Source organism: Trachinotus anak, unplaced genomic scaffold (genome assembly GCF_046630095.1).
Source record: "Trachinotus anak isolate AG129_WGS33_773 ecotype Australia unplaced genomic scaffold, CSIRO_AGI_Tana_v1 ptg000032l, whole genome shotgun sequence".
Taxonomy (NCBI): Eukaryota; Metazoa; Chordata; class Actinopteri; order Carangiformes; family Carangidae; genus Trachinotus; species Trachinotus anak.
In genome coordinates, this window is record NW_027273883.1 from 29,228,742 (window position 1) to 29,256,474 (window position 27,733).

The 27,733-nt window shown below is 40.3% G+C and overlaps 1 protein-coding gene across 2 annotated transcripts in view; it reads right to left on the reverse strand.

Annotated features, from left to right (window-relative positions):
• Positions 1–4,415: 4,415 nt before the first annotated feature.
• The window catches only part of LOC139613275 (glutamate receptor ionotropic, kainate 2), a 296,545-nt gene continuing 273,227 nt past the window's right edge, over positions 4,416–27,733 (reverse strand). For both annotated transcript variants that reach the window (XM_071469775.1, XM_071469776.1), the window contains one exon: positions 4,416–9,343. In XM_071469775.1, coding sequence (XP_071325876.1) covers positions 9,179–9,343 — 165 coding nt within the window. In that variant the 3' untranslated portion in view covers positions 4,416–9,178. The remainder of the gene's footprint in view (positions 9,344–27,733) is intronic.

The window sequence follows — 27,733 nt, forward strand, 5'->3', positions numbered from 1 at the left end:
AGAGTGTGATCGCGTCATACACGTAAGGCTCAAGGTCCCTCCCTTTGTTCTCGTGTTCACGCCACTCACGCTCTGCGGCCAGCCGCCATCTTGGCTCTAGCAAGTACCTCACTCTGCCGCCATCTTGGTTCCTACTGACACGTCACTCATATGACCTCGTCACATCCTCTCTCTCTCTCTCACACACACACACACACACATGGTTGTACATATGTGTTTTTGCCTGTAATCATCTAGTTAGTAACCAATGTTTGTTTTAGTTATAGTTGAATTATAATCGGTTTAATATTAAGTGATGTTATGTTGAATAATTATTACTCTTATTAATGAATCCTGTTATAATTTAACTCATCTTTGTCTGTGATTATTGTGACTATATTTGTGATAACAGCTGGATTCACAACAGTCAGTGCTCGAATTTACCCTTCAATTAACCTTCTGAGACTGTATTTTGAGCCATCAATTGGTCATCATTGGTCCCTGGTGACAGGGTGGTGCCCCGAGGTTACTACTTGTAGTAAACATTTATATATATATTGGTGATTATCACTGATAATCATTAATATGATAAGCCAATAACCAAATTGCTCCTACCTGTGCCCCAACAGGTTATATGACACAGAACCTGTTTCAGTTTGGATTGAATTAATCGTCCTAGAGATTTCTTCTTTTCTTAGTTGCCAAGACAAAACTTTGTGCGCCTTCTCTCCCAATTCATAGTATCTTTGCTTGCTTCTCAAAATATTTTTTTCAATTTTATAAGTATGCAAAGTATTGTATCTAAGCTTTTTATTTACCAATATGTGATGTACTTCTTTAGACCTTGATTGTTGAAACTCCTTTTCCAGTTTCAAAATGTCTGTTTCCAATTCTTCTATTTCTGCCATGTATTTCTGCCATGTATTTCTGTGTCCCATAATATAAAACTATTGGGAGAGGAGGCACAGTTCGTCTCACAGAATAGCCCAATCTGTTCTCTTATGAATTTGCAAAAATCTGGTTTCTGGAGGAGAGTAGGGTTTAGACGCCACCTATACATATTAGTAGCTTTTTCAGGCATATAAATGGATAGGGTCAGAGGTGAATGATCTGATAGTGTTCTAGATAAGTACTCTGTGAATCAGCTGTGTTGACAACAGGAAAAGATCAATCCCAGTAAAAGAGTTGTGGCGACCAGAGTAAAAAGAATAATCTCGGGTTTGAGGGTGCATTTGTCTCCACACATCAGTTAATTCCTTTAATTCCTTCATGAATTCTATGGTAAGTTTGGCAGCTTTCGACTTGGATACTGATAGAGCTGACTTATCTAGAACAGGATCCAGGCAGAAATTGAAGTCACCCCCTATAAGAATGTTTTGCCGTCCTCCTGACACCTTCAAGAATATGTCTTGGATAAATGACTCATCATCATAATTCGATGCATAAAAATTTAAGAGAGTCCAGGGTTCTGAGTAAATCTGACAATTCACTAAAACATATCTCCCCAATGTATCTACAACGGTTTCTCCAATTGTAACAGGGGTGTTCTTATTTATCAAGATAGCCACTCCTCTGGCTTTAGAGTTAAAGGATGATGATATTACATGCCCTATCCAATCCCTTTTCAATTTTCTATGCTCCAGGGGTGTCAGATGGGTTTCCTGTATAAAAGCAATGTCTGTTTTCAGGTTTTTCAAATGTGTTAGGACTCTCTTCCGTTTGATAGGTCCATTTAGCCCATTCACATTAAAGCTTACAAATTTCACCACCCTGTTCATCAATTGCAAATAATTACAGAGATATTACCCCTTCCATAAGACAAATGTAACCTGTACAACCAAGTAGAGTAAAGTAAAGCACTGACTGTATGAAAAAAAAAAGAAAAGAAAAAGGGGAACAATAACATTTCTCCCCTCCCACCCCGCCTTGTGCCTACCCGAACTTGGCACATAGCATCCCGTACTCATCTCAAAAGGAGCTACTGGGAAAATAACTAGAATATTACCACTCGCCCCCTCCCCACGACATTATAATTACGTGAACTATAACATACCGCGATATAAAGCAAGTGAAGCAATGAAAGTAAACAGTATCAGCACCTCGGGCTATGTGGACATGGTAGCAGCTCAAAATGGGCCATTGTAGCTAACAGGTGTATGTAACCTATATAAACATTATGTAGAGAGATCCAGTGCTACAAGCAGCTATTCAGCTGCTTTGAACAAATAGTTGCCTCACGTCGGCGCAATCATGAGTTGAATGAAAACAGTCAGTGTGTGGATCTACTCTCCCTCTCCTCCGTTATTCCTTTCCAGTGACTTAGCCACCTGCTTGGAGTCAGTGAAGATCCTGGGCGCTCCGCCGTCTTGTGGTTAAACATAAAGCTTGGCCGGGGACCGCAGAGTGTGTTTTATTTCTTTGTTGCGCAGAGCCTGCAACACTTCTCTGAAGGCGCGGCGCTGAGCCATGACCTCGTTGGTATAATCCAACCCTCCCTTGTACTCCATGGACTGTTGTCTGCCAAGGCGAAGAATGAACTCCCTCTCCTGAAAGTGGTGGATGCGTGCCAGGATGCGTGCCAGGTTTTGCACCGGCGGCCGGCTTCGGCTGAAGGGAGCGGTGTGCCCGGTCAACTTTGACTGGATGTGGAAAGTGCTCATCACCAAGCAGTTTGGGGAGTAGACTGAAGACGAATTCAGTGGGTCTCCCTTCCTCCTCACCCTCTTGTATCCCCACAATCTTTATGTTGTACCTCCGGGAACGGGCCTCCAAGTCGAGCACCTTGGTATGAAGCTGTGTGCTGCATCCCGCCAGCTCGGTGCATTTAGCCTCAAGCACCAGCACACGGGCGTCAAGGCCGTCTTGTTCCTGGTTAGACTCACGGTCTTGCAGTTCAGCCTGCGAGGCTGCAAGTGACTGAAACTTAGCCTCAAAGGCGTCGAAACATTCATTAAGGCAGCGCAGGACTGACTCTGATACTTCTTTGCACAGTTTCTTACACATATCATAAGCTTTATCCGGAGGCATGTCCGACTTCACGGGAGAATCGCTAGCAGGGCTGTTGCTACCAATGCTAGCTCTAGCTCTAGCTCCGGTAGCTTGGCTCTCGGTGGTTTTGGCTTTGCTGGAGACGTTTTGTTTCGGCATGTTGGATTTTCAGTTTGATAGAGTTCTTAGCGAGATATATACACACACACTTGTGGGCTATGAGCAAAAAAGATGCGGTAGAGAGATGATTTTGCAAGTCGTGGAGAAGAGCACCGACTAAACACGTCTACATCCTTCGCATGCCTCCAGTAGTCCCTCCTACCCACTGCAGAGTTGACTTTAATATGTAAACTTCTGCTTTTAGCAAGGCGATGTATTCTGTTCCAGTGGATTAAGGAGAAGCCTTCCTCAATTACGCAATGGTACAGATAATCATTTAAGGTTTTCCTATGGAACATCTCAATGCTGAAATGTAACAGCAGTGTCTTTTATAATATATGGCAGCCCCTTCTTGATCATCTTCCCAATGATGTTGTTGATTTATTACAGAAAGGGTGTCCATACTTCGACTTCACATCTAAGTCATAGGCTGTTGAATCTCTTCCGTTGACATGACCCTAATGCAAATAATGATGTAGATAAAATGATAATATATTCCCAATATGTGCTGATGTAACCCATGTAAAAAAATTTTAATTTCCTTTTTCTCCTTTTTTCTTTTTCCTTCCAATCTGGCAAGATTTGTGCTGTATGGTATGTGTGTTTGTTTGTTATTGGAAAATTAATAAAATATTATTGAAAAAAAAAAGTGCCCCAATTAACTTTTACCAAAATATGGTTGATGGGTGGTATATAGGCCCTGCCTCATTCATTGAAAAAATACACTTTGATATGTCCAAGCAAAAACAGTTACCTAAATTATATTTATACTAATTTGATTCCTAAAGGTATTAGATATACTATTGTTAGTTAAGAGCTCTGTGAATCTAACAAAGCAAACCTACTTCTAAGTGAAAAAGTAATTATTTGTGTTGTGCACAGGTAATCAGATAATCACCAATATATGGATGTCTACTACAAGTAGTAATCTCAGGGCACCACCCTGTCACCAGGGACCAATGACCAAATTGATAGCTCAAAATGCAGTCTCAGAAGGTTAAACAAAGGGTGAATTCGAACACTGACTGTTCTGAATTCAGCTGTTATCACAAATATACCCACAATAATCACAGACAACAAGTTAAATTATAACAGGATTTATTGAGAGGAGTCATAGGCTGTGAAGAGAGGAAAGAGTCCACAAGAGATCATCACCACAGTTAATCACCACAATATCACTACACAATAATGGAGCCAGCGAACCAGAGTTCGTCTGGTCGGATATTGGTCCTTTAACTAGTGATATTTGGCTTATCAAGCTGATCACGGTGGATGCTCTAGAACAACAAGATATGCAGCACTTAAAAGTCCAATTGCAAAATATAATGCACGCTACACTAATTGTGTCTCTGCCCAGACATAAGCCTCTTCCTCTGAGTTGCTCCGATCCTTTCAGAGTTGGAGAAAAAAAAAAGTCTGCTTTGATTATCCATAGCGCGATCCTTGGCTGGGTGCTTGGTGGTTCGTTGTCTCGCTCTGCTGGCGATGATAATGTGATGAGTTCCTTGGTGGCAGCAGGGAAGATCACAGACATAAGATCAGCTGATTGCACAGCGATCTACGTCAGCTCCGAAAAGGGAAAAAAAAAGGAAAAAGGAAAACAACAGCAGTCTATGCGCTTGTCCTGCGAGTTGAAGACTGTGACCTAGGCTTTAAGAAGTGGTGGAAAAAGTCAAGCATTTGAAGATTGCTCCCTTTCAGTGGCCAAATCGTGGAGAAAACTTGGAGTAGCTCTCTACTGTTACTGGTGCACAGGAAAAAGCAACGGAGGAGGGTCACGGTGCTGTCTTTATTACCTGAGTTATGTTGCTGGGGACCCCTGCTGAGAGTGGTCACACAGTCGACCAGCTCTGGCTCAGGCTTTTGGAGGGACATATAGGCCCCTCTATTGTTCTTTTCAGAACACATGGCTTGAGATCCCAACATTTGTATGTGAAATTCAGTAGCTCCTGTATTTATTTTCTTTCTGGTCATATGCCTTTATTTAAAGGATAGTACCGAGTGACAGAGAGTAGGGGAATGACATGTAGGAAAGAGTCCAGTTGGTCGGAAGTCAAATTGGTGAATCACCTGCTCAAAGCATTTGTACCCTCTTGGTATTCGCCCTAAACACTCTGCTATTGGGTTGCCTCTAATTTATTTTCAACTGATGTAACCAGCAGTGCCTTTACATTATTATGGGCACCAGGTCTATGGATATTCTTAATGGACATTCTACATTATTTAAAATCAAGGGCTATTGTGACATTGTTTGGGGAGTCAGTATTCGGTAAGCCTGTCCATGGAGCAGCTGGATGGAGCAGCCCTGCTCTCTCACCAACAGTCTAACTTTACCCTAGAGGTCACTGAGCATAAATATGCACTAATGGAGCTCAAAGGGTCAGTCTGCGACTAAACTCTCAGGTCAAGATAAGGGCACAGTCCTTTGTAAACCAGCAGGGTGGGACTTAATACAATTTCGTTTAATATAATCTCTGGCTGTATCTCTCACGCCTTTCTCCTCTCAGATCTATGCTGCCTTGGGGTTCAGGGAAAGGAGGATGGGCACTTTAATCTGATTGGCTGCCATTCTGCTGAGTCATTGTGGCTAGTGTTGACTGGAGTCCCTGGCAAAGGTCAGGGATTTGTTAAACAGTGACCTTGTAAAGTCAGTCAGTCAGTTTGTGCTGAATGAGGTGGTTTTATGAGCTAATTTCCAACAATGCAACCACCTCACAGTACTGAAAAGATGCTATGACAATATTAAATGACAATGGTATACATTTGGATGTTTATGTGCAAGTGCAGTGGTTACACTGTAAACTATTGTGTTGTCACATGATAGACAATAATAGTCCCAGACATATGACCTAAATTATCAATTTTTACAACACATGCACAGCAAATACAGATAAAATAAACTACAGATATGCACGACCAGTAGCACAGATGGCAACACATGTGGTTCCAGGCTACACAAAAAAGTGATGAATTCGGCTGGGATACCAATGAATTCATGTAGTAGCTCTACTACATAACCAAAAAGAAAAAAAAAACCTCTCTGCATGTCCAAGCTTGGTTCATCATTTTTTTGTGTCCCCTGGAAAAACTTCCATTGTCGTCTGTACCACTTGCAAGACATTTCTGTATTTGATTGTGTTGTATTTGAAGCACATGTGTTATCAAATTGATGAAGATGCAGTATATTAAGCTCTCTCAGCTATTGTACACATGGTATCCATTTTATATGTGGTAATGATTCAGGCTACAAGCTTTTTTCATAAATTTGTAAATCACTAAGAGATATCCTACTTGGTATACATTTGTTGACCCAATAATTATCCCACATACTGTCGGTGAAAACAAAAAAAGGGCTAATGGTTCTTGAGCACACAGCCCTTATGTCGAGCCCATGTGAGTTGTTAAAAAGGCTACAAGTAGGACAATGTGAGCAGTCATCCTCAGACCCACATGGGCCCATTTTTTATATTAATTATTTGGATTACAAGGCCCATTTGTTGCCCACTTTGGCCCAATAGCCTGTATTTTGAGGTAGTCAGTGAAATCTAAAAGATATGGAGCCTATAGAGCCTGAGGATTATTGCTCATATCAGCCCCATCTTATTATACATTGGTACCATGTGCCAAATACTTGTGACCCTTATTGTCAAGGGCATGCAAGAATAGTTTGAATGTCAGAGGCATTAATATATATTATATTGGTTGATGCTATGGCAGATCTGCCAAAGGGCCTGCACACTCAAAAGGGTGTTTTCAAAAATCTGGCTGCCAGCCAAACTAAAGTCATCTGTCAGTTTACCATTGGTGTGCATGATACAACAAATGCCCTTGTCAAATTGGACATGCCGCTATCCAGAGGATAATCTAAATGGGGCCCTAAATGGGGCCCATTACTAAATTGTGTGGGACCCACATGACCTTAGGGGTGTGTTGCCCACCTGGGTGCAATCAATAGTCCATGTACTGTCAGCTAAAATAAAAAGGGGAACATGAAGCCTTAGGATGATTACTTGTATTGGCCCCATTTTTTGCCCTCTGTGAAACTGGAGGGCAAATATTTTATAAATTATTGGCATGGGAATGTTGAGAATGTTTGGAATGGAGGGGTTATCTAAATAAGGCCCAGTTTCCATTCTGTCATTAATGTGACCCACATGGGTATTTTTGCTGGCTATGTATTATTAATGTATAGACTGTAAAAAATTCAAAATTCAAAATTCAATAAAGACACAGATGACATGAAAGTTGTGAATACTTTTTTTATTTTCTTTAAATGTGTGCATCAACTTCAAAGGGTAAACTGTGTGCACTCTTTTTAGTTTTCAAGTTCAAAATTAGTTAAGTGTTTTTTTTTTTTTAATACATCTTTTTCATTTTTAAAACCATTTACACACAATTGCTCTGCACTGGATTCTAGCAGTCTATCGGTAATCAGGGGTGTAGAATGATAAGCATCATCAGTAGTTTTCCTCCCATCCTGTATGTGTACACTATATAGTTGCTCTAACCAGTATTAACTCCTCTTTCACATGAAGTAAAAATATCTTTCTTTAAATATGATTCTTTTACATGATAAAAATAGTTTCTTTTTTCTTTTTCTCCAAAACATTATGTCACTGAGGCTTTACCAGAATGTTCTGCCTCTATCTTGGAGGACAGAGTACTAATTGGTGTGAGTCTGCTCCATGGAGAATTGAGTGCACCCTGCACTCATGGGTGTGTGTGTGTGTGTGTGTGTGTGTGTGTGCTTGGGTGTGTGTCAGCTTTGTCTAGTGTCTAGGAAAGCCTCCTGAAATACTGGTGTGGAGTACCACCTCTGCCATGGATGACACTCCTCATGGTGCATTTTGTGTTGATAAAAATCATTACAAAATTTGATTCTCTTCGTACAAAAACACTTTTTCATAGAAATTGCATTTGTACAAGTAAATGTAGGGCTTTGCTGCCAAAGAAAGAAAATAAAGCCACAGGAGTACAAAATGAAATTGGAGACTTGATACTGAGCAAATGAAAAGAAACTGTTTATACCCATACAGAGTTGAGGTGTATTTACTGCAGTAGTGAAAATGTAGTCTGTAGAGATATAAATAAGGAGTTTCATAAATAAAACAATAAATACTTAGAATAAATAGAGTTTGTATGTTGTGTGATTGCTGTAAATTTAGACTTGGTGAGCTGTGCCCACATCACTCCAAAGTTCCTCCTTATTGATATTAAGGGTGTGCACCTCCACAGAATCCTCTTTAGGTGAATACTGGCTAACACGGACATCAACAGCTCACTACATTGCCCCTACCCCGCATTCTTAGTTTGTATTTTATCATATAATCTTAAATCTAAAAATCACCCCCCTACATTAAAGACAAAGTGTTTAGTACTCTGAAACACAAATAAATGATCAGTCATTTCCTGATGGTTGACATATAGTTTATCCATTTCTGATGTCGATCAATATAATATGTGACTAAGCGATGTCTCTCTGTATATTTTGGGAGCTGCCATCGTCTTTGGGGCTTTAGGGTTAATTTAGTCATTCTGTCAGCAACTTTTGAAAAAAAAAAAAAACAATCCTGTACATTCTGCCAGTTAGTATCTCTATGTTCACTCTTTATTTCTGAGATGCTGTCAAGGCTTCCTGACCAACGTCTTTTTTACTTTTTTTTTTTTTAATTGACCACTTCTTTCCCAATTTAATTTTTTTCCTGACTATCTCAACGACTCCTGGGTTTTGAAAATCCTGGCATGTGTAGTTTCCCGCCTTGCCAAGCTGGTTAAGAGTAATGAGGTAACTCGCTGAAATTTTACCCAGGCTCAAGTTATTTCCACAGGAAATATTGTTGAATCTCTTATCCCTAGCTAATTTTAAAGAAACAAGAATGACATTTTGTCAATATACAACCAAACACCTCTGCTCTATCTTTAAAATAATCCAACTGTCAACCATTACAACTTACTGCACTCCCTTACCATTTACCCCCACTCCTTTCTCCAGTGTCTCTGCATAACTCCTCACTGCAGGAGAGAGGGTGAGGAAGTGATTGAGAATCCCATGTTAGGCCATGGTCTCTTTCCCTGGCAGTCTGCGATCGTTGAAAGTGTGCATGTTGATGACCTCCTCTGTTTTCACCATGACGGTCGGCTGGGGCTTGTGTTTGAGCCGGCGTTGGCACTTGAGAGAAACCCGCAGCTCGTCCACCATGGCACTGCAGAAGGACCTCTGCAGAGGGAAATACAAAAAAGGAAAAAAGAAAGGGTTTTAGACTGCTTCCCCTGTCCAAATGTTATGGGCAAGACTGCAAGCCTGTTCTCTTTGTGGGAAGCCTCATTTGGTAGCTTCCACCTCAGTGCAGAGCTGCCTGGGGAAAATAGTGAGATATGCAGTGGAGCAGGCTGGAAATGGAGGACATTCTTGATGGGACCAGAGGAAGACGTAGGGTGGAGGGAGGTGTAGGTGTAGGCATGGAATTACCTATATTTGTGTCTGAATACATCAGTGGTGGATTTGTGGTTGTTGCTGCTCATGCAGGGCTTTTTATGCATACAGTATATGATGCATGACAAAATATTCTACTTTTCACACATATCCACTCATCTTACTCTCCAAGCTCTATACATTATCAATCTGCTAAATAAATTTTAGCTGTAGTGTAGTACAGTTTTGTTATATGTTACTTAAGTTTGGGTATAAATGTTTCTTCAAACATCCTTGTTTACTTCAACATCAATTAGTAATTGCCATTGTTTCCCACAATGCCTTTCTATGGTATGGACTTCTTTTTCAACTCTATCTCAAGAAAAAACATTTATATTGGACAATTTTACGAAATCCTTGACTACATTCAGTTACTTCTTACCCATACCAGTGGCATGGCTATTGGCAGTATTGGTCTGACAGGTGGTCCACTTGTTGCAGACTTTTACCCACAGGTTAAAGTTTTTACTTATCCAATGAAATGCCTCCAAGCACTTTATTAGAAACGCCTGTACACCTGCTTGCTTATTTATGCAATTATCCTATTGAGGCTGACTGTTGCACCATTAAAAAATATGCTATTTTAAAATAATGACAGGAAAAAACTGATGGCGCCCACACCAACAGCCTGTTAATACTCAGGAGGCTCTGTTCAGGCCATTTTATTTTCCATATCACAAAGCCGCATAACCAATTCTACCTATTGTTTCCATGTGACGTCACCCAGGTAATAAGAACTGCAGCTATCCCATGCTTCTTTGCTTTATCCCTTGTGCCTGTGTGAGGACTCCAAACGTTTGAGCAAGACAATCCGTTATGGCACTTGAACTTAATTTTAGACCTAGGCCCCTCGCTGGTCGTGTATAAAGACTATATTTATTGAGTATGTTCCGGACGAAAGATTTCATTGATGAGATAATGAATTAGGCCTACACATTTTTCTCTCCAACCAAATCGACTCCCCTTACTTTCTCACTACCACTGAGTAAACCAGCTTGTCCTGGCTGCCTCAGGAGTGAGACAAATGGCACTGTCTAGGTTCAGCCCTGAAGCCACACTGTACAGTTCTACACACACTTTAACGGCCTTCTGAAGCAATGCAAAGTAAGAGGCTTGTGTCTGGGCAGATGGTGTGAATTTGTAAGCTGTATTGCTATTAGTGAAACTATATTGCTGCTGTTTGATTGTGCTAAATGTGTTAAAGCAGAGTTATTCAATTAAAATTCAAATAAGTCATGTTATACAAAATTTGTGCAAGCAAAGGTCTGGAGCTTTCAGAGCATTTTTTATGATTACCCCCAACAGTTAACCACCGGTCTCTATCATTTTTAAAATAAACAATCTTAACACATCTTAACAACTTAACAGTTTTGACATGTCCTTTTCTCTATCTTTCCTTCTTAGATCCAACTTTCCCCACTTATTTCAAGACAAGGCACAAAAATACAAATGTCTCACTTCAAAGCTCACCCAAGTGAACAGGTGAGTGCAATTACTTATGACCATAGAGTACACAACCACTGTGTAGCCACACACCCAGGTGTGATGCTCCCACCACCCAAGTGCCACTATAGTGTGTACATACAAACAAAGCATGTGAGTATGCAAGAAACTTACATGTGACTCCTTCATCCCACCCCCTAATTATTCTAAAGCAATAACTACACAATCAATAACATGTAGGAGACATAAACTTGGAATATTATATAATTATATAATAATATAATATAATAGCAAGATAGCCACATTACATTTAAGTATTCTGTACATATAACTCCACCACTTTGCCTAAATGGTCATTCAAACCTGGAAAAAATTAAGTCAAAGTCCATTTATGTGTATAAGTGTGCATATCAATACAAAACATCCAAATCTGGCTAAGGTCCTCTGCTTCTTGAAGAAGGCATACCTCAGTGATGGGCCTGTCCAGGTAGCTAGTCCTTGTTTTGATATGAATGACAAATGGATGGCATACGAGTCCTCTTTTATCAGGAACTTCTGCCAGTCATCCATGAGTTGCTAAGGGCTGAGTCATCCACCATGATAACATCTCCAGTAACAAAGTTCCATCTGGTGCCCTGGCACCTCAAGTGCTACCACCACTCCTGAAGTTGAGGTAAGTACTTCTTGACCCATCCCTTCCAAAACAAGACAGACACATAATGAACTTGTCTCCATCGATTACAAGTATATATGTCCTCCCTTTGAAACACTCTAAGATGTAACGATGGCTTGTACTTAAGAAGGATAAAATGGTTAGGGGTCAATGCTTCCAAGTCAGTGGATGATTTAGTAATTTGGCAGCTGTTGATGATAACCTCAGTTTCACAAAGGACTGTATGGAGACTGTTTTCATCAAGATTTTGTGTTATCAGGATGGAGCACAGCAACTTTTGTACAGACCTTATAAACGGCTCCCACACCCTGCTATGATGTGACCGAGTGGGAGGATTGAAAATCCACCTGATTCCTTTCTGAAGGAATGTGTCATTGCCTCCCTAAATTCACGTTTTGCTCCAACAAAGTTCATGCCATTATCTGAAGGCATCTCCAACACCTGACCATGTCTTGCTATGAAGTGTCTAAGGGTGTCAACAGTGGCAGTACCAGCAACACAGCAGACACACAGGCAGTGTGAACACACGTGTGTATGCTGCAGCAGTTTAGCGATGCAGCCTCCATGCACATGCAATGTAAGCAGTGTGCCCCAAGTGTTATTGTTCACAGTGATTCTGCATTTTGATCTTGGCTTCTGTTACTTGCAGTTTTTAACTTTTTCCTGTGTGAGTCCAGGACTCCAGGGTCCTTGCTGCTCCTTACTGGATTTGTTATCTATTTTGAACTGCAGTTTTTACATTTGATCCATCCAGCAAACCTTTCTGCTAAATTGTTTGAATTGAATAATCACTGAACTGAAGCAGCTGGTCTTTGTGCATGTCTGCATTTGGGGTCCTGAAATAATTTAATTGTTATAATATTATGCAGTAAGTCTGCTGTACCCAACCTCACTTGCATCTGTAAAGTGATGCAGCTCAGCAAAAGCAACTTCTCCAAAATTGGGAGGTTTCAAACACCTGTCAATCTCAAAACCTTACTAATGGAGCTCCTTCAGCCAAAATGTCCACTCTTGTGCAGATGTGCCTGGCAAAGTATCATCCCAACCAAGCTGTCTTCTGTACAAGTTTTAAAGGATTCTTTGGACATTAAGCTCAGCAGGTTTAGGTGTATGACTAAACACTTAAACTATTCCTGTCATTCTCAGCTGTACTTTGTGTACTTTTAGTGCTATTTTGCAGATATTAGCATGCTACTAAGGTGTTGAACATGCCATACATTTTAGAAGCTTAGCATTAGTATGTTAGCATTGTGTTTGAGAGCATGTTAGCATGCTGATGATAGCATTCAGGTCAAAGCACTGCTACACCTGGCGCCCAGATGATTGTAAAGCCTTAGTCTTTTTTAAAGTAACATTTTTTAGACTTTTTTTAGACTCCCCAACCATGGATTGGACCCAGATACCAGCCACTCAGCTTAGCTTAAATTGGTACAACTTTGCCTGGTTAACTGGCAGAATGATTACACTTCTTGGGGCATCTATGCATACACACCTGATGGTGTTGTAGTAAATTTTCACTAAAGATATATTAAGCATTATAAGATGTGACCCAGCATCATCAAAATATACTCTGCATTGTGTTATGTGATCCAACATTAAAAAAATGTACTCTGTATTGCAAAATATATCAGATGTTCAACTTATATATTCAGTCCATCAATTCATCAACTATATTCATGATTGAAGGTAGAATTGCATGTTGTTTGCATGAAGTTTGTTATAAAACGTGACCTGTAAGTTTGTCCAAGGACTCCTGGAAATAAGGGTGTCAGAGAGCAAGGATGTCAGGGTTTGCCCTGTATTGTATTACACCTGTGTTCTGTTGCCCTTGCCTCCCTTGTGTCTATTTATCTGCTGTGCTCACAATGGTCTTTCTCAGTCTGTCTGTTTGTAAGCCTGTTCTGGTTGTACTGCTTTATCCTGCTGTTTCCTTGTATCCAGTGTCTTCTGTGTCTGTTTTGTTCTGCTCAGCCCTGTCAATTTCCCAGTGACTCTTGTGCTCCTGTTTTGCTGCTGTGTTTTTGTGTGTTTTGTGTTCCTGCCCCATTGTATTGGACTCTTGTTTCTGTAAGTTCCTTTGTTATTAAATATCTTTTTCCCTCACCTATATTTTTTTGTTGTCTACATTTGGGTCCACAACCCCACTAAACATAACAAGGGAAAGTTTGATACTTTCCAAACGCCATTAGAACTGGCGTTCTGAAATGCTGTTATTTCCAAGGTGATGATTGTTTCTTTTTAGAAAAATGGGTGGATCTTCCACCCAAAGACTGGTATATAAGATGGGGTTTAGTCACTGTGATTTTAGTTTGGCTCTGGAGCCAGCTCAGGTTAATCCAGTCCTTCTCAAATAGTGGCGCTCTCATTGTCAGAGTGTGCGCAGGAAATATTAGCTCTATTGTGTCGGGTTTTTTTGCGCGGACATGCGCACACACAGCACAGAGCAGGAGATATGAAGTGAAGTGAACAAACCCTCAAGAGACACCATGGAAAAATATTTAACAGGGATGAAAAGAAAGGCAGAGAGTGATGGAGATGATGCGACAAACAAAGTCACCAGAAAGCTAAGACGAGGAAATATGACAAAGCGTATGTAGCGCTTGGCTTCACCGTGACTATGGTGGGAGACGAGGAAAGACCGGTGTGTTTACTGTGTCTTAAAATGTTGGCAGCGGACAGCATGAAGCCAAATAAATGAAGGCGTCACTCAAAAAATGTTTATAGTTATAAAGTATAATAAAGTTATTCTTTGTTATAAGTTGATCTATATTTCTTTCTTTTTTGTTTTCTTTAATGTTAATAAGGATACAATGTTATGCAGAGGTGTACTTATAACAATTTTATAGACAAATGATACTATTTATAGTAGAGTGTGCGAAATGTTTTCTTCTTCCTAGGGGGGCGTAACAGAAAATAATAAACTCTGTTGCATTGAATTCTGACCATCTCCGGTGAATTCTTTTCCATTTTTGGGACTCCAGTAGGTGTGCGGTTGTGTTCAAAGTTAAGTGCTGGAGAAGAGGTCCAGACTCTGGCCCACACTTGGACTTCTGCAAACCGACAGTGGCCAACAATGTTCTTCTCTTTTTGTTTTTGTTTTGCATTGAGTGACAATGCTTTGCTTGAAACACTGTATCTCTATGTGACACCAAGTAATGTAGGGTGAGCATGGATACTTTTCCTCAGAAAAAAGGAAAATTACACCTAAATATGCCATAGTCTAACTTGATGTGACATGATATTATTTTCATTGCTTGGACAATAAGTGTATTTGCATGCCTTGAAATCCAGCAGTTTTAGCTCATTTCAGTGCCCCCCCCCCCCCCCCCCAATCATCGCTGCTGCTATAGGTTGATAGGTGAAACAGCATTGTGCATCAAGATGGTTAGAAGGGGAAACATCAGAGAAACAGCCACATTTTTGATTGGTTGTGTTACGTATAATTATTTTTTTGAAATGTGTTTCTGGTATCAAAATCAAATTGAGCATATATTTTTCATAAAACAATAAAACTTCAACAATTCATCATTTGATATGTTGTCTTTTCTGTTCTATTTCCAATTAAATGTGGGTTTGTATGATTTGCAATTCATCATATTCTGTTTTAATTTATATTTTACAGTGTCATCTTTTTTGGAAACTGGGATGTGTTTTGTTCAATGTTTTAACATGACCAACAGCAGATATGGTAGTATTAAATTATTTTTAAAAATGTGTCTGAAAGTTATCTTCTTGCTTTACTAAATTACGTGGAAACCACTAGCTACCTGGAGGAAATCAAAGAACATAAATTTCAACACATACTCCAAATTCAATGTCAAGGTACATTATTTGTCCACACCCTCTATAATTACCCTTTTTTTCTGATCTGATGCCCAACATCCTTTTTCTATGCTTGTTTCCCTGCCATTCTTCTTGAGAACATAGTCTCAAAAAGTCTAATTGTCAGTAAAATCACACATGTTCATGTTTACAGTGCCAGTACCTATGTGTTATGAACAAAAGCAGAAGGTCTAATATAGTTAAATACTAATTTCTCTGGACAGCTTGCTGACCTTCTGGGAAGGATATCCTTTTGGATTACAGTGAATATACTGTAGGATAAATTGTATTAAATTCTAGTCGTGAGTACGCTGATGAAAAATCTAAATGTGATGATAATAAACTCAGTCCCCAGTGGGTTGTATGTGTTCCAGCTGCATTTTGTAACTTGTGACAGCTGGATTTCTACAGATTTTTATTTAACAATTCCCTTGTGCAGTTTATCCGCACACTGTTCTTATCATCTAGCTGAACATTTTAATGCCATGCCAAACAATTTGACTGTATAGAGGCATATGTAATTATTGCAAAGCCTCATGCATAAATGAATGAGTAAATGTATTCAAATGTTGTGTGACCCATTAAAGGGAAACTTATCCTCAAAAAGAATACTATAGCTGTGATGTACAAACAGTTAAGACTTAATTCTGTCCTCAAAACATATAATAGAAATATGAGAATGAGACACTGTTGGAGTCTCAAGCCATGCATCCTGAAGAGAACAATGGAGAGGCCTACATGTCCCTCCAAAAGCCTGAGCCAGAGTTGGTTGACCGTTTGAACAGTGGCGCCACGACCACCTCACAATTCACACCTAGGTGCAAATCAGAATTTGACTGTAAACTCAGCATTGGCATTGGCCGAGGCCAGGCACTCTCAGCAGGGATCCCCGGCGACATCACTCAGGTGATAAAAGCAGCACCGCAACCCTCCGCCATTGCTTATTCCCATGCACCAGTTACAGTAGAGAGCTACTCCAAGCTCTCTCCACGACTCGGTTGCTGAAAGGGAGCAATCTGCAACATTTGACCTTTTTCCACAACTTCTTAAAGCCCAGGTCACAGTCTTCAACTCACGGGCCGAGCGCACAGACTGCTTTGTTTGTTTCCTTTTTGTTTTTTCATTTTTCGGATCTGATGTAGATCACTGTGCAATCAGCTGATTTCACGTTCTGTGAGGATGAGCACGCCGACTTTGTTAAGGACCAAACAAAGTTCACTGTCTCTCATCTGTGATCTTCCCGCTGCCGCCGAGGAACTCATCACCTCGTCATCGCCAGGAGAGCGAGACAGGAACCGCCAAGCTCCCAGCCGAGGACCGAGCTGTGGAGAACCAGAGCGGACTTTCTTTTTCAAACTCCGAAGGATCGGAGCAATGCAAAGTAAAAGGTTTATGTCTGGGCAGTGACACAATTAGTGTAATGTGTTGCATTTTGCTATTTGTCTTATAAGTGCTGCATATCTTGTTATTTTAGATCATTCACTGTGATCAGCTTAATAAGCCAAATTTCACTATTTAAAGGACCAACATCTGACCAGATGAACTCCGGCTCTCTGGCTCCGTTATTGTGTAGTGATGTTGTGGTGATTATTAACTGTGGTGACAATCTCTTGTGGACTCTTTCCCCTCTTCACCTCTATTCTCCCTCTTTTCTCCCAATCGCATCATACACGTAAAGCTCAAGGTCCCTCCCTTTGTTCTCGTTGTTCACGCCATTCACACTCTGTGGCCAGCCGCCATCTTGGCTCTAGCGAGTACGTCACTCACGTCATGCTGCCGCCATCTTGGCTCCTACTGACACGTCACTCACGTGACTTTGTCACCATCTTCTCTCTCACTCTCTCTCTCCCTCACACACACACACATGGTTGGTACATATGTGTTTTGCCTGTAATTATCTAGTTAGTAACCAATGTTTGTTTTAGTTATAGTTGAATTATAATTGGTTTAATATCAAGTAATGTTATTTTGAATAATTATTACTCTTATTAATAAATCCTGTTATAATTTAACTAGTCGTTGTCTGTGATTATTGTGGCTATATTTGTGACAACAGCTGGATTCAGGATAGTCAGTGCTCGAATTTACCCTTCAATTAACCTTCTGAGACTGTATTTTGAGCCATCAATTTGGTCATTGGTCACTGGTGACAGGGTGGTGCCCCGAGGTTACTACTTGTAGTAAACATCTATATATATATTGGTGATTATCACTGATAATCATTAATATGATACACCAATAACCAAATTGCCCCTACCTGTGCACAACAACACTTCACTCTTTCACGATGGCAGCGACATCTGCGACAGTCTGCTTAATATTTTCACATGAGTAAAGAAGTTTAATTTAGTGCCAGCAGCTAGGACACAAAGACTGCCAGCTGGATTTTGCAAGCAACAGGAGTCAGAAAGCAGAGTTAGCATCGAGCAGCTTAATGTAAGGATAACAAAAGGAGCGATCAGCGATCTCCTCAGAGACACATAAGCCACACAGCCAGGAAGACGCACTGGACTTTACAAGCAGCACACTGGTTAGGACTGGGTAACACTGACTCAACCCAAAGTAACCTAGCTAAGCACAGGACTGTTAACCTTTTTGAATGTACATATTGATTTGGTTGATGTATTCAATGAGCTTTGTTGTTATGTCTACTTAAATGGTAAACTGACCGCTATTCTAGTCTTATCGACCACTCATAGTGCTGTACACTACAAACCATATTCACCCATTCATACAGTGCATTTACTATCACACACAAATTATACCATATACTGGGGGCAATTCGTTGTCCAGTATTTTGTCCATAGACACTGCAACATGTAGACTAGAGGAGCCAGAAATTGAACCAACAATCTGCCGATTAGTGGACGACCTGCTCTACCTTGTAAGCCACTTAGGTTGTTGGTCAGCTACACACAAGTCGATGCTTCTATGTTTAACACACATAGCTGTAGCACATCCCAGTAGTAGCTCATTGAGTGTGACTTCTATAGGACGGTGCATTTAAAGATCTTGCTACTTCAATGTTTGCTTGTTATTTAACATTCATGACTGACATTTTTTAAATTCTTTTTACAGTATAGATATGTTTAAGCTACATATAAGGTCAGGCAGGAAAAATGTTTCATCTGGTTTAGGGAAACGTTATAGTTACAATCTAACCCTTTAAAAAAAAAAAGGAAATTCTTAAATTGCAATAGGCAGCAAATTGTGGTCTCTTCAAAGTTGGATGTGCTACTTGCCAATCCACTATCCAGACATGTCTACATACATTCCATTGCAGTGGAACAAGTGCTTCTCTCCTACTCTGACATATATAGTATTTTACAGCTGAATTCCCAATAAAGCTGCTCTCAGTTACATTTTTTTCTTCTTCTGCTGTCAGACAACGGAACAAATTTGAAATATTGGCTGAAATGAGGCCCATTAAGACCACGTTAACCAGCAGTCACTTTCAAGCCAGGTCATACCTGATTTTTTTTCTTCTGACAAAATCACCATACATGTAAGCTTAAGAAAATGGCTGTGTCATGATTCCAGCTATATTTACATGCAAAATGATCGCTTAGACAGAAAGTTAGAAGCAATAGAACATCTTTCTTATTTTGTCTCTCACATAGTGCACAACCTCCATTTTGTCAGGGTAACAAACTGCTGCTCTGCCTCTCTTTCACTCACTGAACAGACAGAGAGAAGTGTGCCTTGAAGTGTGGCAATACTGGTGACTGTCTCCAATGAAATGTAGCTAAGGTTTTGTCCAAAAAGTCTCTAGCTTTGTTGGTGGGTGTTGGTGCGCTATCTGATGGTATCAGTTGTAAATTTTGTTGGGAGGAATAGTACCAAGAGAAACAGCCACAGTGAGCTGAAAAGAGATTCAAGCAACAGGCTCTTACCTGGCTGATGGTCAGAGGAAATGGTCTGGATCATCAGTGAGTTAGGAATTAAGCAGACAAAATAATGAAGAACACTATGTCTGTGTGGTTCACATTAACGCCCACTCAGAGGCACAAGACTTGGTCAAACTCAGACATATAGGATTGTATAGCACAAAATCTATGCACAAACACAAACTCGACAGGTATCTTCACATTTACCTAAACTCAGCCTTTGTGAGTGAGGTTTTACAGGCCCAAAGAACATCATCACTTATTGCTGCAAATTGTATCTCTTTACACTGTGTTGCTGCATGCAAAATTAGACTGATGCTTCCTTTATCACATTATCTTCTCTTTTCTCATAAGCTACTATGGCATCTGCAAATACTGTGTGAAACAACACCAGTAGAAGTTCTAATCCTTGAGATTCTACAAGGGAAAGCCATTGTTTTTCTGCTCCTAGCTAATAGGAGTTTATTGTGAAACAGTGTTGCAGTTGCCATCATGACTAGTGTCATCTGATGTGGCCTAATCTGCACCAGACTATGATCTATTTTATATTTTTGATCTGCTGCATAATTTGGTTCATGCACACTTTCTGCATAATAATGGAGACACGTTAAAAGTAATCTCTGTGATTCTATAGTAATATGCAGTCCTGTGGCAATGACTCGAGGTTAGAGATGGATGGGTGGGAGGAGGTTCTACTAAAAAGAACTCAACTGAAAATTCAAAATTATGAACTATCAATGTGAACTACTTCATTTTAACCTGTGTGAACTGAACTTTGAGCTAGCTTGTGTGATGTATGACCTTGTATACTACTATTAATATTGCACTGTGACCAATGATAATGTCATTTAGAGATGTAGAAATGCCACTGACAACAACTTATATCTAAGCTGTTTGAACTTTTTGCAGTCTTATTTTTTTGGATACTGTATTTAGATAATGGAAAAAAGCATAATAATGGAAATACACACACACACACACACAATTTTTTATCACAATTTTGTGATAAATGTGTTACAATGCACTAACATAGTGGAGTAGTCATTAAAACTTAAAACTATGTACCTCTCAGAACATTTGTTCTGTTTTCCATTTCTCATTTATATGCCCCAAAAACTTGTTCAATCCATATTTTAGTTTTAGGATTTGTAGCATTTAGTTTTAATATATTGCATATTATAACACTGATAAGAGTGAGAATTTAAAATTAATGCACATACTGAATATCTACCCAAACTATGAAGTAAATGGAAGTTACAGTAGTAACAATGCTTGTTAAACATAATGTGAAGGTTCTATGACATCACATTTGTGTCATGGATTGTGTCACTGACGATGTGAAATATATTATAAGTGGCATCACAGAATGTTGCTTTGTGAGTTTGTAAATAGAACCATTACTCCCATCATGCTATTGACATCACATCACATTTTGAACAAACCCTGGATATTGGAGTGGATGTTGCCGTTCTGTACATGCTCCATCGGGCCCATTCTTACTTGGAGGAGCCAGGTAATTATGTGAGGATTATGTTCTTTGATTTTCAAGTGGATTTAACACCATCCAACCCCCCATTCTCAAAGACAAGCTAAAAGGAATGGGTTTGGTTCCCTCCTTCATGTCCTGGATGGTGAACTACCTAACAAGACGACCACAGTATTTCAGGCTGGGTAACTGTGTCCCAGGGACAGTGTTGAGCAGCACTGGGGCTCCACAGGGGACTGTTCTGTCTCTGCCCCTGTTCACCCTGTATATTGCAGACTTTAAATACAAGTCTGAGTCTTGCCACATCCAGAAATACTTGGATGACACAGCTGTTGGGGCGTGTATCAGGAATGGGCAGGAATGATCAAATGATGATGATCAGTGAATGGAGCGACAAGAACTGCCTCCTTATGAACCTCCAAGACCAAATAGATGGTCATTGACTTTTGCAGGGCTAGACCCAAACTTCAACCAGTCAGAGTTAGAGGGAAAGACATTGAGGTGATGCACACTTATAAATACCTAGGTGTTTAGCTGGACAAACGGTAAATGGGACTGGTCAGAGATGCCATTCTACAGGAAGGAGCAGAGCCAGCTCTTTTTTTGGAAGCTCAGGTTCGTTAACATATGCAACAAATTCTACATATGTTTTATCAATCAGCGGAGCCAAGTGTTCTTTTCTATGCTGCAATCTGCTGGTTTGTTAAAAAAGCTTGGTCTGTGACTGGCAGGAGTCTGGACTCATTCAGGGCTGTTGTGGAGAGATGCATGCACTGTAAGATGCAGCCATCTTGAACAATACCAACCACCCTTTCCAGGCCAGAGAAGCATCTACAGCAGCAGCCAACATCTCACCTCATCTCACTGCACTGCAGGACTGAGAGGTTCAGGAAATCCTTTGTTCCCACTGCAATCAGACTATTTAACAACTCATCCAAAGGCACAGTCTCAAATCTTTACTAAATACATTAATAAACTACAGGACAATCTGAATTTCCCTAGGGATCAATAAAGTATTTTTTTATCTTTATTGTCTTTGGTAGGTATGTCAATTATGCACATTTAAGTCCAATATTCACTCACCTGCAGTTTGCAACTCATAAGAACAATTTTCTTGTTCTTTAGCTGCTAAGTTGTTTACTATGTTTGCCAGCTAGTAGCTAACTCTGTATGTCTGCTGTTTAGTGCTGGGCAGGTAGTGTACAGTAGGTTGATGAGAGTTTATACTGAAAGCAGCTGCCTACTTGCTGGACACCAGGTTGATGAATTATGTCTGTGAGCCAGAAAACCAAAACAATGTGCTAAAAGAGGCTAAATACCTGCAGAGACGGGTCATATTTGTCATTATGTTCATCAGTATGTTCGACACCTTTCACATGACATATACACATTTGATCCACTGTTAATAGCTTTAAGAGCAATAGTAGCAATGATATGAAGTATGTGTTTCGGAATCACATTCAGGTCTGACAATCATTGATGCTAAAATGCTACATTTAGCTCCTCTGGGTAGACAGCTTTTTATCATATTATGCTAATAATATTGTATATTAAACCTGCAGCAACATGTGACATGTTTACAAATATGTTTTTCACGTGTATTTCTCACAGTATACCTGCTGATTGTCTAACCACATGCTAAAAGGTTTTTCAAAGCTATTGATCCCTCCCCCCCACTGTAAAATTAAATGGCATGACAGTGTTTTCACCAGTAACAGCCATATAGCTCCAGGCTTTGGGGAACACTGGGCTCTCTCTGATAGCACACAGGGGACACATTGCTATCATGGCTGCCTGCTGGTGGCATGTTGGATTGATAGCGGCTGCTTGGGGTGGTTGGATTACAGAGTTTGTGTGCAACAATTAGCCACAGCTGTGTCGCCGCATGTCACTGTGAGATAGCTCAGAGGAAGGTCCTGCCCACTTTGAGGAGAATGGAAAGGTTGTGAATCTGACACTGAGAACAGACATCAAAAGGAAAAATCTGCATTTAGTCCATGCTATTTTTTACGCAGGCCTGACTGTACAAATGAATAATGGTTAATAAAACTGTATATCATGAAGACATGAACATTATTGGTTTAATCTTATTCTATGAGGATGTTATAGCTGCAGTAATCCAAAAGTAATGAGAAGGAGATGATATATGGACATATAGAAATGTTTAGCAAGTATATTAATCTGGAGTAGGTCCAGTTTAAAAATAACATTGTTGGTCTATTGTTCAGTCCAATGTATAAAGGTCCCTCACCTGTGAGAGTGAAGTAATAGTATCCATTTAACTTGAAGGGAGGATGAACAGATGTGAAGCTGTGATGCAGATGGGAGGGGCACAGCTGGGTCCTGACTCAGTGTCTCTGGTCCCAGTGAGCAGTAAATGACCAGCTAGTTTGAGTGTTTGTCTAATCTGTGGGCTCCTCTAAACTGCCTTTCATATTAGAGGCAGTGCAGTCTGCATTTTGCTTGGTGCGTGACGGTGCTCTGGTTGTTATCCTCAAAAGAAACTAACAAACATAAATAAATAAATATATACAGCTGTATGTGTATTCCATTATTCAGAGACACATAGTATAAATCTGTTGTCCATCATAAATAGTCAGAATCTCTAACCAGGTGAATATGCATCTTTATCCATTTATAAATGAATTTGTATGTAAGAGAGATGAGAATATTCTTGTGATTCAGCTTCAGCGTCAGCTACTTGCAGCTCTGGACACTCTTCTACTTGGTCATGAGAACCATCACCACCCACATAGCGGGTGCACAGTACCCATAATGCAATATAAGGTTTGCCAGGGAAACTCAGTAAATTGCTGTTCATCAAACTCCTGTCCTTCATCATACATGGTGCTAGAGATTGAAACAGAACTCAAAATCTCTGCGATTTACTCAGCAAAAATAAGTGGAGGAAATAGTGACAAGAAGCATGCTCTCTAAAGCAGAAGAAGCCAGAGATTGTCCTTGAGTCAGGGGGGCTAGCTGGGCCTAACTAGATACACATAGGAGGGAGAGAAGAGGAGAAACAACAGAGCAGCATAAAAGTTTTCCTGACGTATAACAACCGATATCATGTTACATCAGTATTAAGGAAAAAACCTGAGGAATATTAGATGATTTCACTCCCATATGCAATGGAAGGTAAAGCTGATGATTTTTGGGAGTTTTGCCAATGACTGATAAAAATATGAGAAATATGATGCAGTTAAAGTGGCAATTAAGCAGCACTGAAAGAACATACATTGTATTTTTTTAAAGAGTGCAGTTTAACATTAGATGCCAACAAGAGGGATTCATCACAGGAGTACACAAGTTAGCGAAACACTGTAGCGTTGGAGTGCTTAAAGATGTTAAAGGTTGAAAGTGTTGCCAAAAAGGACATTATGCTGAAACTTGTCACAGTGGTCAAGCAATACACATTGTCACACAAGACCTGTTCGAAATAGAGGCTCTGTACAACGCACTCTTAGGCACAGTGGGCTCACAACTACAAGGCCATGGATGTAAAAAGTTCATCGGAATGGGGAAGCCATTAAATTCAAGACTGACAAGGGAGCAGATGTCAAATACATATCTGAAAATTTCTTCCAGCCAGGGAGAGATGATAAGCTGTGCCAAAATGATGGGAAAAGGGAACTCTGTAGATCAACATGTGTATGTTGTGGCAGGACTGATATAGCCACTGTTGGGCCTCCCAGCACCAGAGGCCATGGTATGTCAAGTGGTACGCAGGGTTGATAAAGTGACAGTGACACAGACTGGGACTGACTTCAAAGCAGCATATAGTTTGGTAAGCTGCAAGAGCCATACCACACAGTGCTGGAACAAAGGGCTATACCCTATGCCCTCTCAACACCTAGTCAGGTTTCTCTTGAAATTTTGTGAGAAATTGGCTAGAATGGAAGACATTGGTGTCATATCAAAAAGGACTGAATGAAGAGAGAATATCACAGTCTACCAACTGTTGACCAAACTCTTGCAATGATGCCAGATGCAAAAGTTCTCACAAAGCCAAAGCTAGATTTGGATTGTGGCAAATCTAAATAACACCAGTCATGACCTTTCACTACCTCCATCACTCCTTTTGGCAGATACCTCTTCAACTGCAGACACAAGTGTCTTTGCTAATTTCAGACTGACGCAGTTGTCAACTTCCCATCCAGCACCCACGCTGTTTGAATAGCAAACACTTAGCATGAGGTGTGGTCAGGCACATTGTTGGTGCACTGCGGTTATGCATCACAGTAGCCATATTTAGTGGTATAGTATTTCACTGTTATTTAAGGGGCGCATTATCAAGATAGTACTATGTGCTTACATAGACAATTTCACACTGCCTATCATGTGCAAGTAAAGTGTGCTGAAAATGTGCTTCAGATGTTTGAATAAATGAGGTGGAGCATTACAATACAGCCATCAGAATGCTATGTTGGATAACACTGCTATGCATCATGGATGTCTCTTGGATATAAATTAGGCTCTACAATGAAGTGTTATTTCTTACTACCTGGTAAATTCACCACAGTGATTCCCTTTCATCACCTATACTCAATTATCCCACCAGTTTCATAATGAACTGAAAATTTATTTACACTTCTTATAATAAACCACAAATTATGTGTAACATTGTGATCTGTGCCATTCTGTAGAGCTGCGTGCAGCACATTGATTCGCTCACCCCTTGCTTTCCCAATGGGGTGAACAGAGTGTGGTGGCTGCATGTGCTGAGACTGGGCACACCGGTCAGTCACAATATGTAAGCAACTTACCACAAACAGAATTTAATTCTGTGTGAAACTGCAGTTTTTTCCCCCATTAAAACAGCAAAAGTGATATGAACACACCCTGTACTTGTGAAAAGTACTTGTGTAGTGCTTTAGACCATGTGCTAGACAGTGTGTTTGGACACAGACTGAGAACAGATGTTAGACGATACTGGCAGGTCAGAATGAAGCTGTATCTTGCAGGAGACATTCTTATGAAAGGAGAGATAATTGTTATACCCAAGGTTCTCAGAGGACAAATAATTAATAACCTCCATGATGGTTATTAAGGGATCTCCAGGAATCAGCAGGGTGACCAGGTATCTCTGCCAGATCAGAGAGACAGCATACAAATATGAAATATGTCAGAGACAAAGGACACAGGACACAGAGCCACTGATCCAGACCACAGTCCAAACTGGCTGTGGCAAAAGGTAGGGATGGACCTGTCTGAGTGATCAAAAAAACATGCCTGCTGATAGTGGACTATTTTTCAAGGTACATTGCGGTAGCAGAGCTCAGGGTTACATGAGCTGAGGCTACCATTTGACCTGTGAAGGAGGCTTTCTCTCATCATGGATGTCTGGAGACTGTGGTATCTGACTGTGGGCCCCAGATTTCATCAGAGACATCCACAAAATTCATACAAGAGAGCAGCTTCACATACATCCTGAGCAGCAGTCTCTCACCAGTATAGTTACTGATGGGGAGAAAGCTGCACACCCCCCTACCCCAGCCTTCAAGTAAGCTGGATCCTAAATCTCCAAATTCGTAGGTTTTTCACAGGAAGGATGAGGAAGGGAGGCATAAGCAAGCTGCATTATAACCTCCGCCACAATTCCAGAACGCCTCTCGAGCTCACTATTGGACAGAAAGTGTGGATCCCTACAGAGGAAGCTCCAGGAACTGTATTAAGAACTGCCAATGCACCATGGTCATGCTTGGTAGAGACAGACAGGGGCATTCCCAGGAGAAACAGAATTCATCTTAGAGCCACAGGAATCCTCCTGTACAATCACCAGTCACTATGTGGAAAAGTCAATGCAAAAGGTGGACTGTCATGCTTAACCCATGCACCTGTAAGAACACAGAGGGCTGCAGTGGTGGGGCTGTTGTTCAAGGTAAAATGAAATACAATCTAGGATGTCCAGTTGAGTGACAAAATTATTTTATCCTTTGTCATGACTTTTACAAGGTAAATAATATGTGTTACAAAGTAATCTGTAATCAGTAATGTGCACTCGCATGAATTGGCCTGGTGTGTTTTTGCAGAGTCCTCCGTGTTGGCGTCACCAGACTGGCAGAATGAGGAAGCATCATTATTTATTTTCACACAAGGCTAATGTTTGTCTGAATACAGCTTTAACCTTTTAGCTGAATCTGCATCTATTCCCAAACTGAGACCGTCTACATGGTTTTCCCAGAGACTTTATGTGTGTGCTATTTTCAGTCTACTCTGGTTGACCCATAAAATCATGCACTGCATTACTAACTACATGGAAGTTATCATTGAATGACTCATCATGTTTAACTCATGTCATGAGAGTTGTTGCCTGTAACCCATTGACAAAGTTAACAGTAAATAAATCTCAACTTCTAATGCAGCCCAGTATGCAATGTACTATGTTCTTCTTGAGAGATTCTACACTTTTTACACAATTTATATTGAATTCCAATGTCCAGTGCCTATGCAGAAGACATCTGTCCATCATGTACTCAGGTGGAAAGTAGGGGTGTGGAGGTCAGGGTGGTGAATGGGCATGTAAGAAGAATGGATTTTGCATCCTGTCACAGACCTTGAAATAACTTTCACCTTTTTAACAACCATTACCTAAATATGAGATATATAATACCTAGACCATACCTGTGCAGATATCATGGACAGCCTGTTATTACACATAACCAGTGTTTGTCCAGGATTGTCCAGTATTACATTTTTTGTCAGGCAATAGATAGTCTTCTAAATTTGGGCAAAAGATGCCTGCATTAATTTGTGTCTGATGGAGTAGCCTTTGGAATGAAATGGTCCCAGTGGTCTGTTATGAAATGTTTGAAGTGGATGCT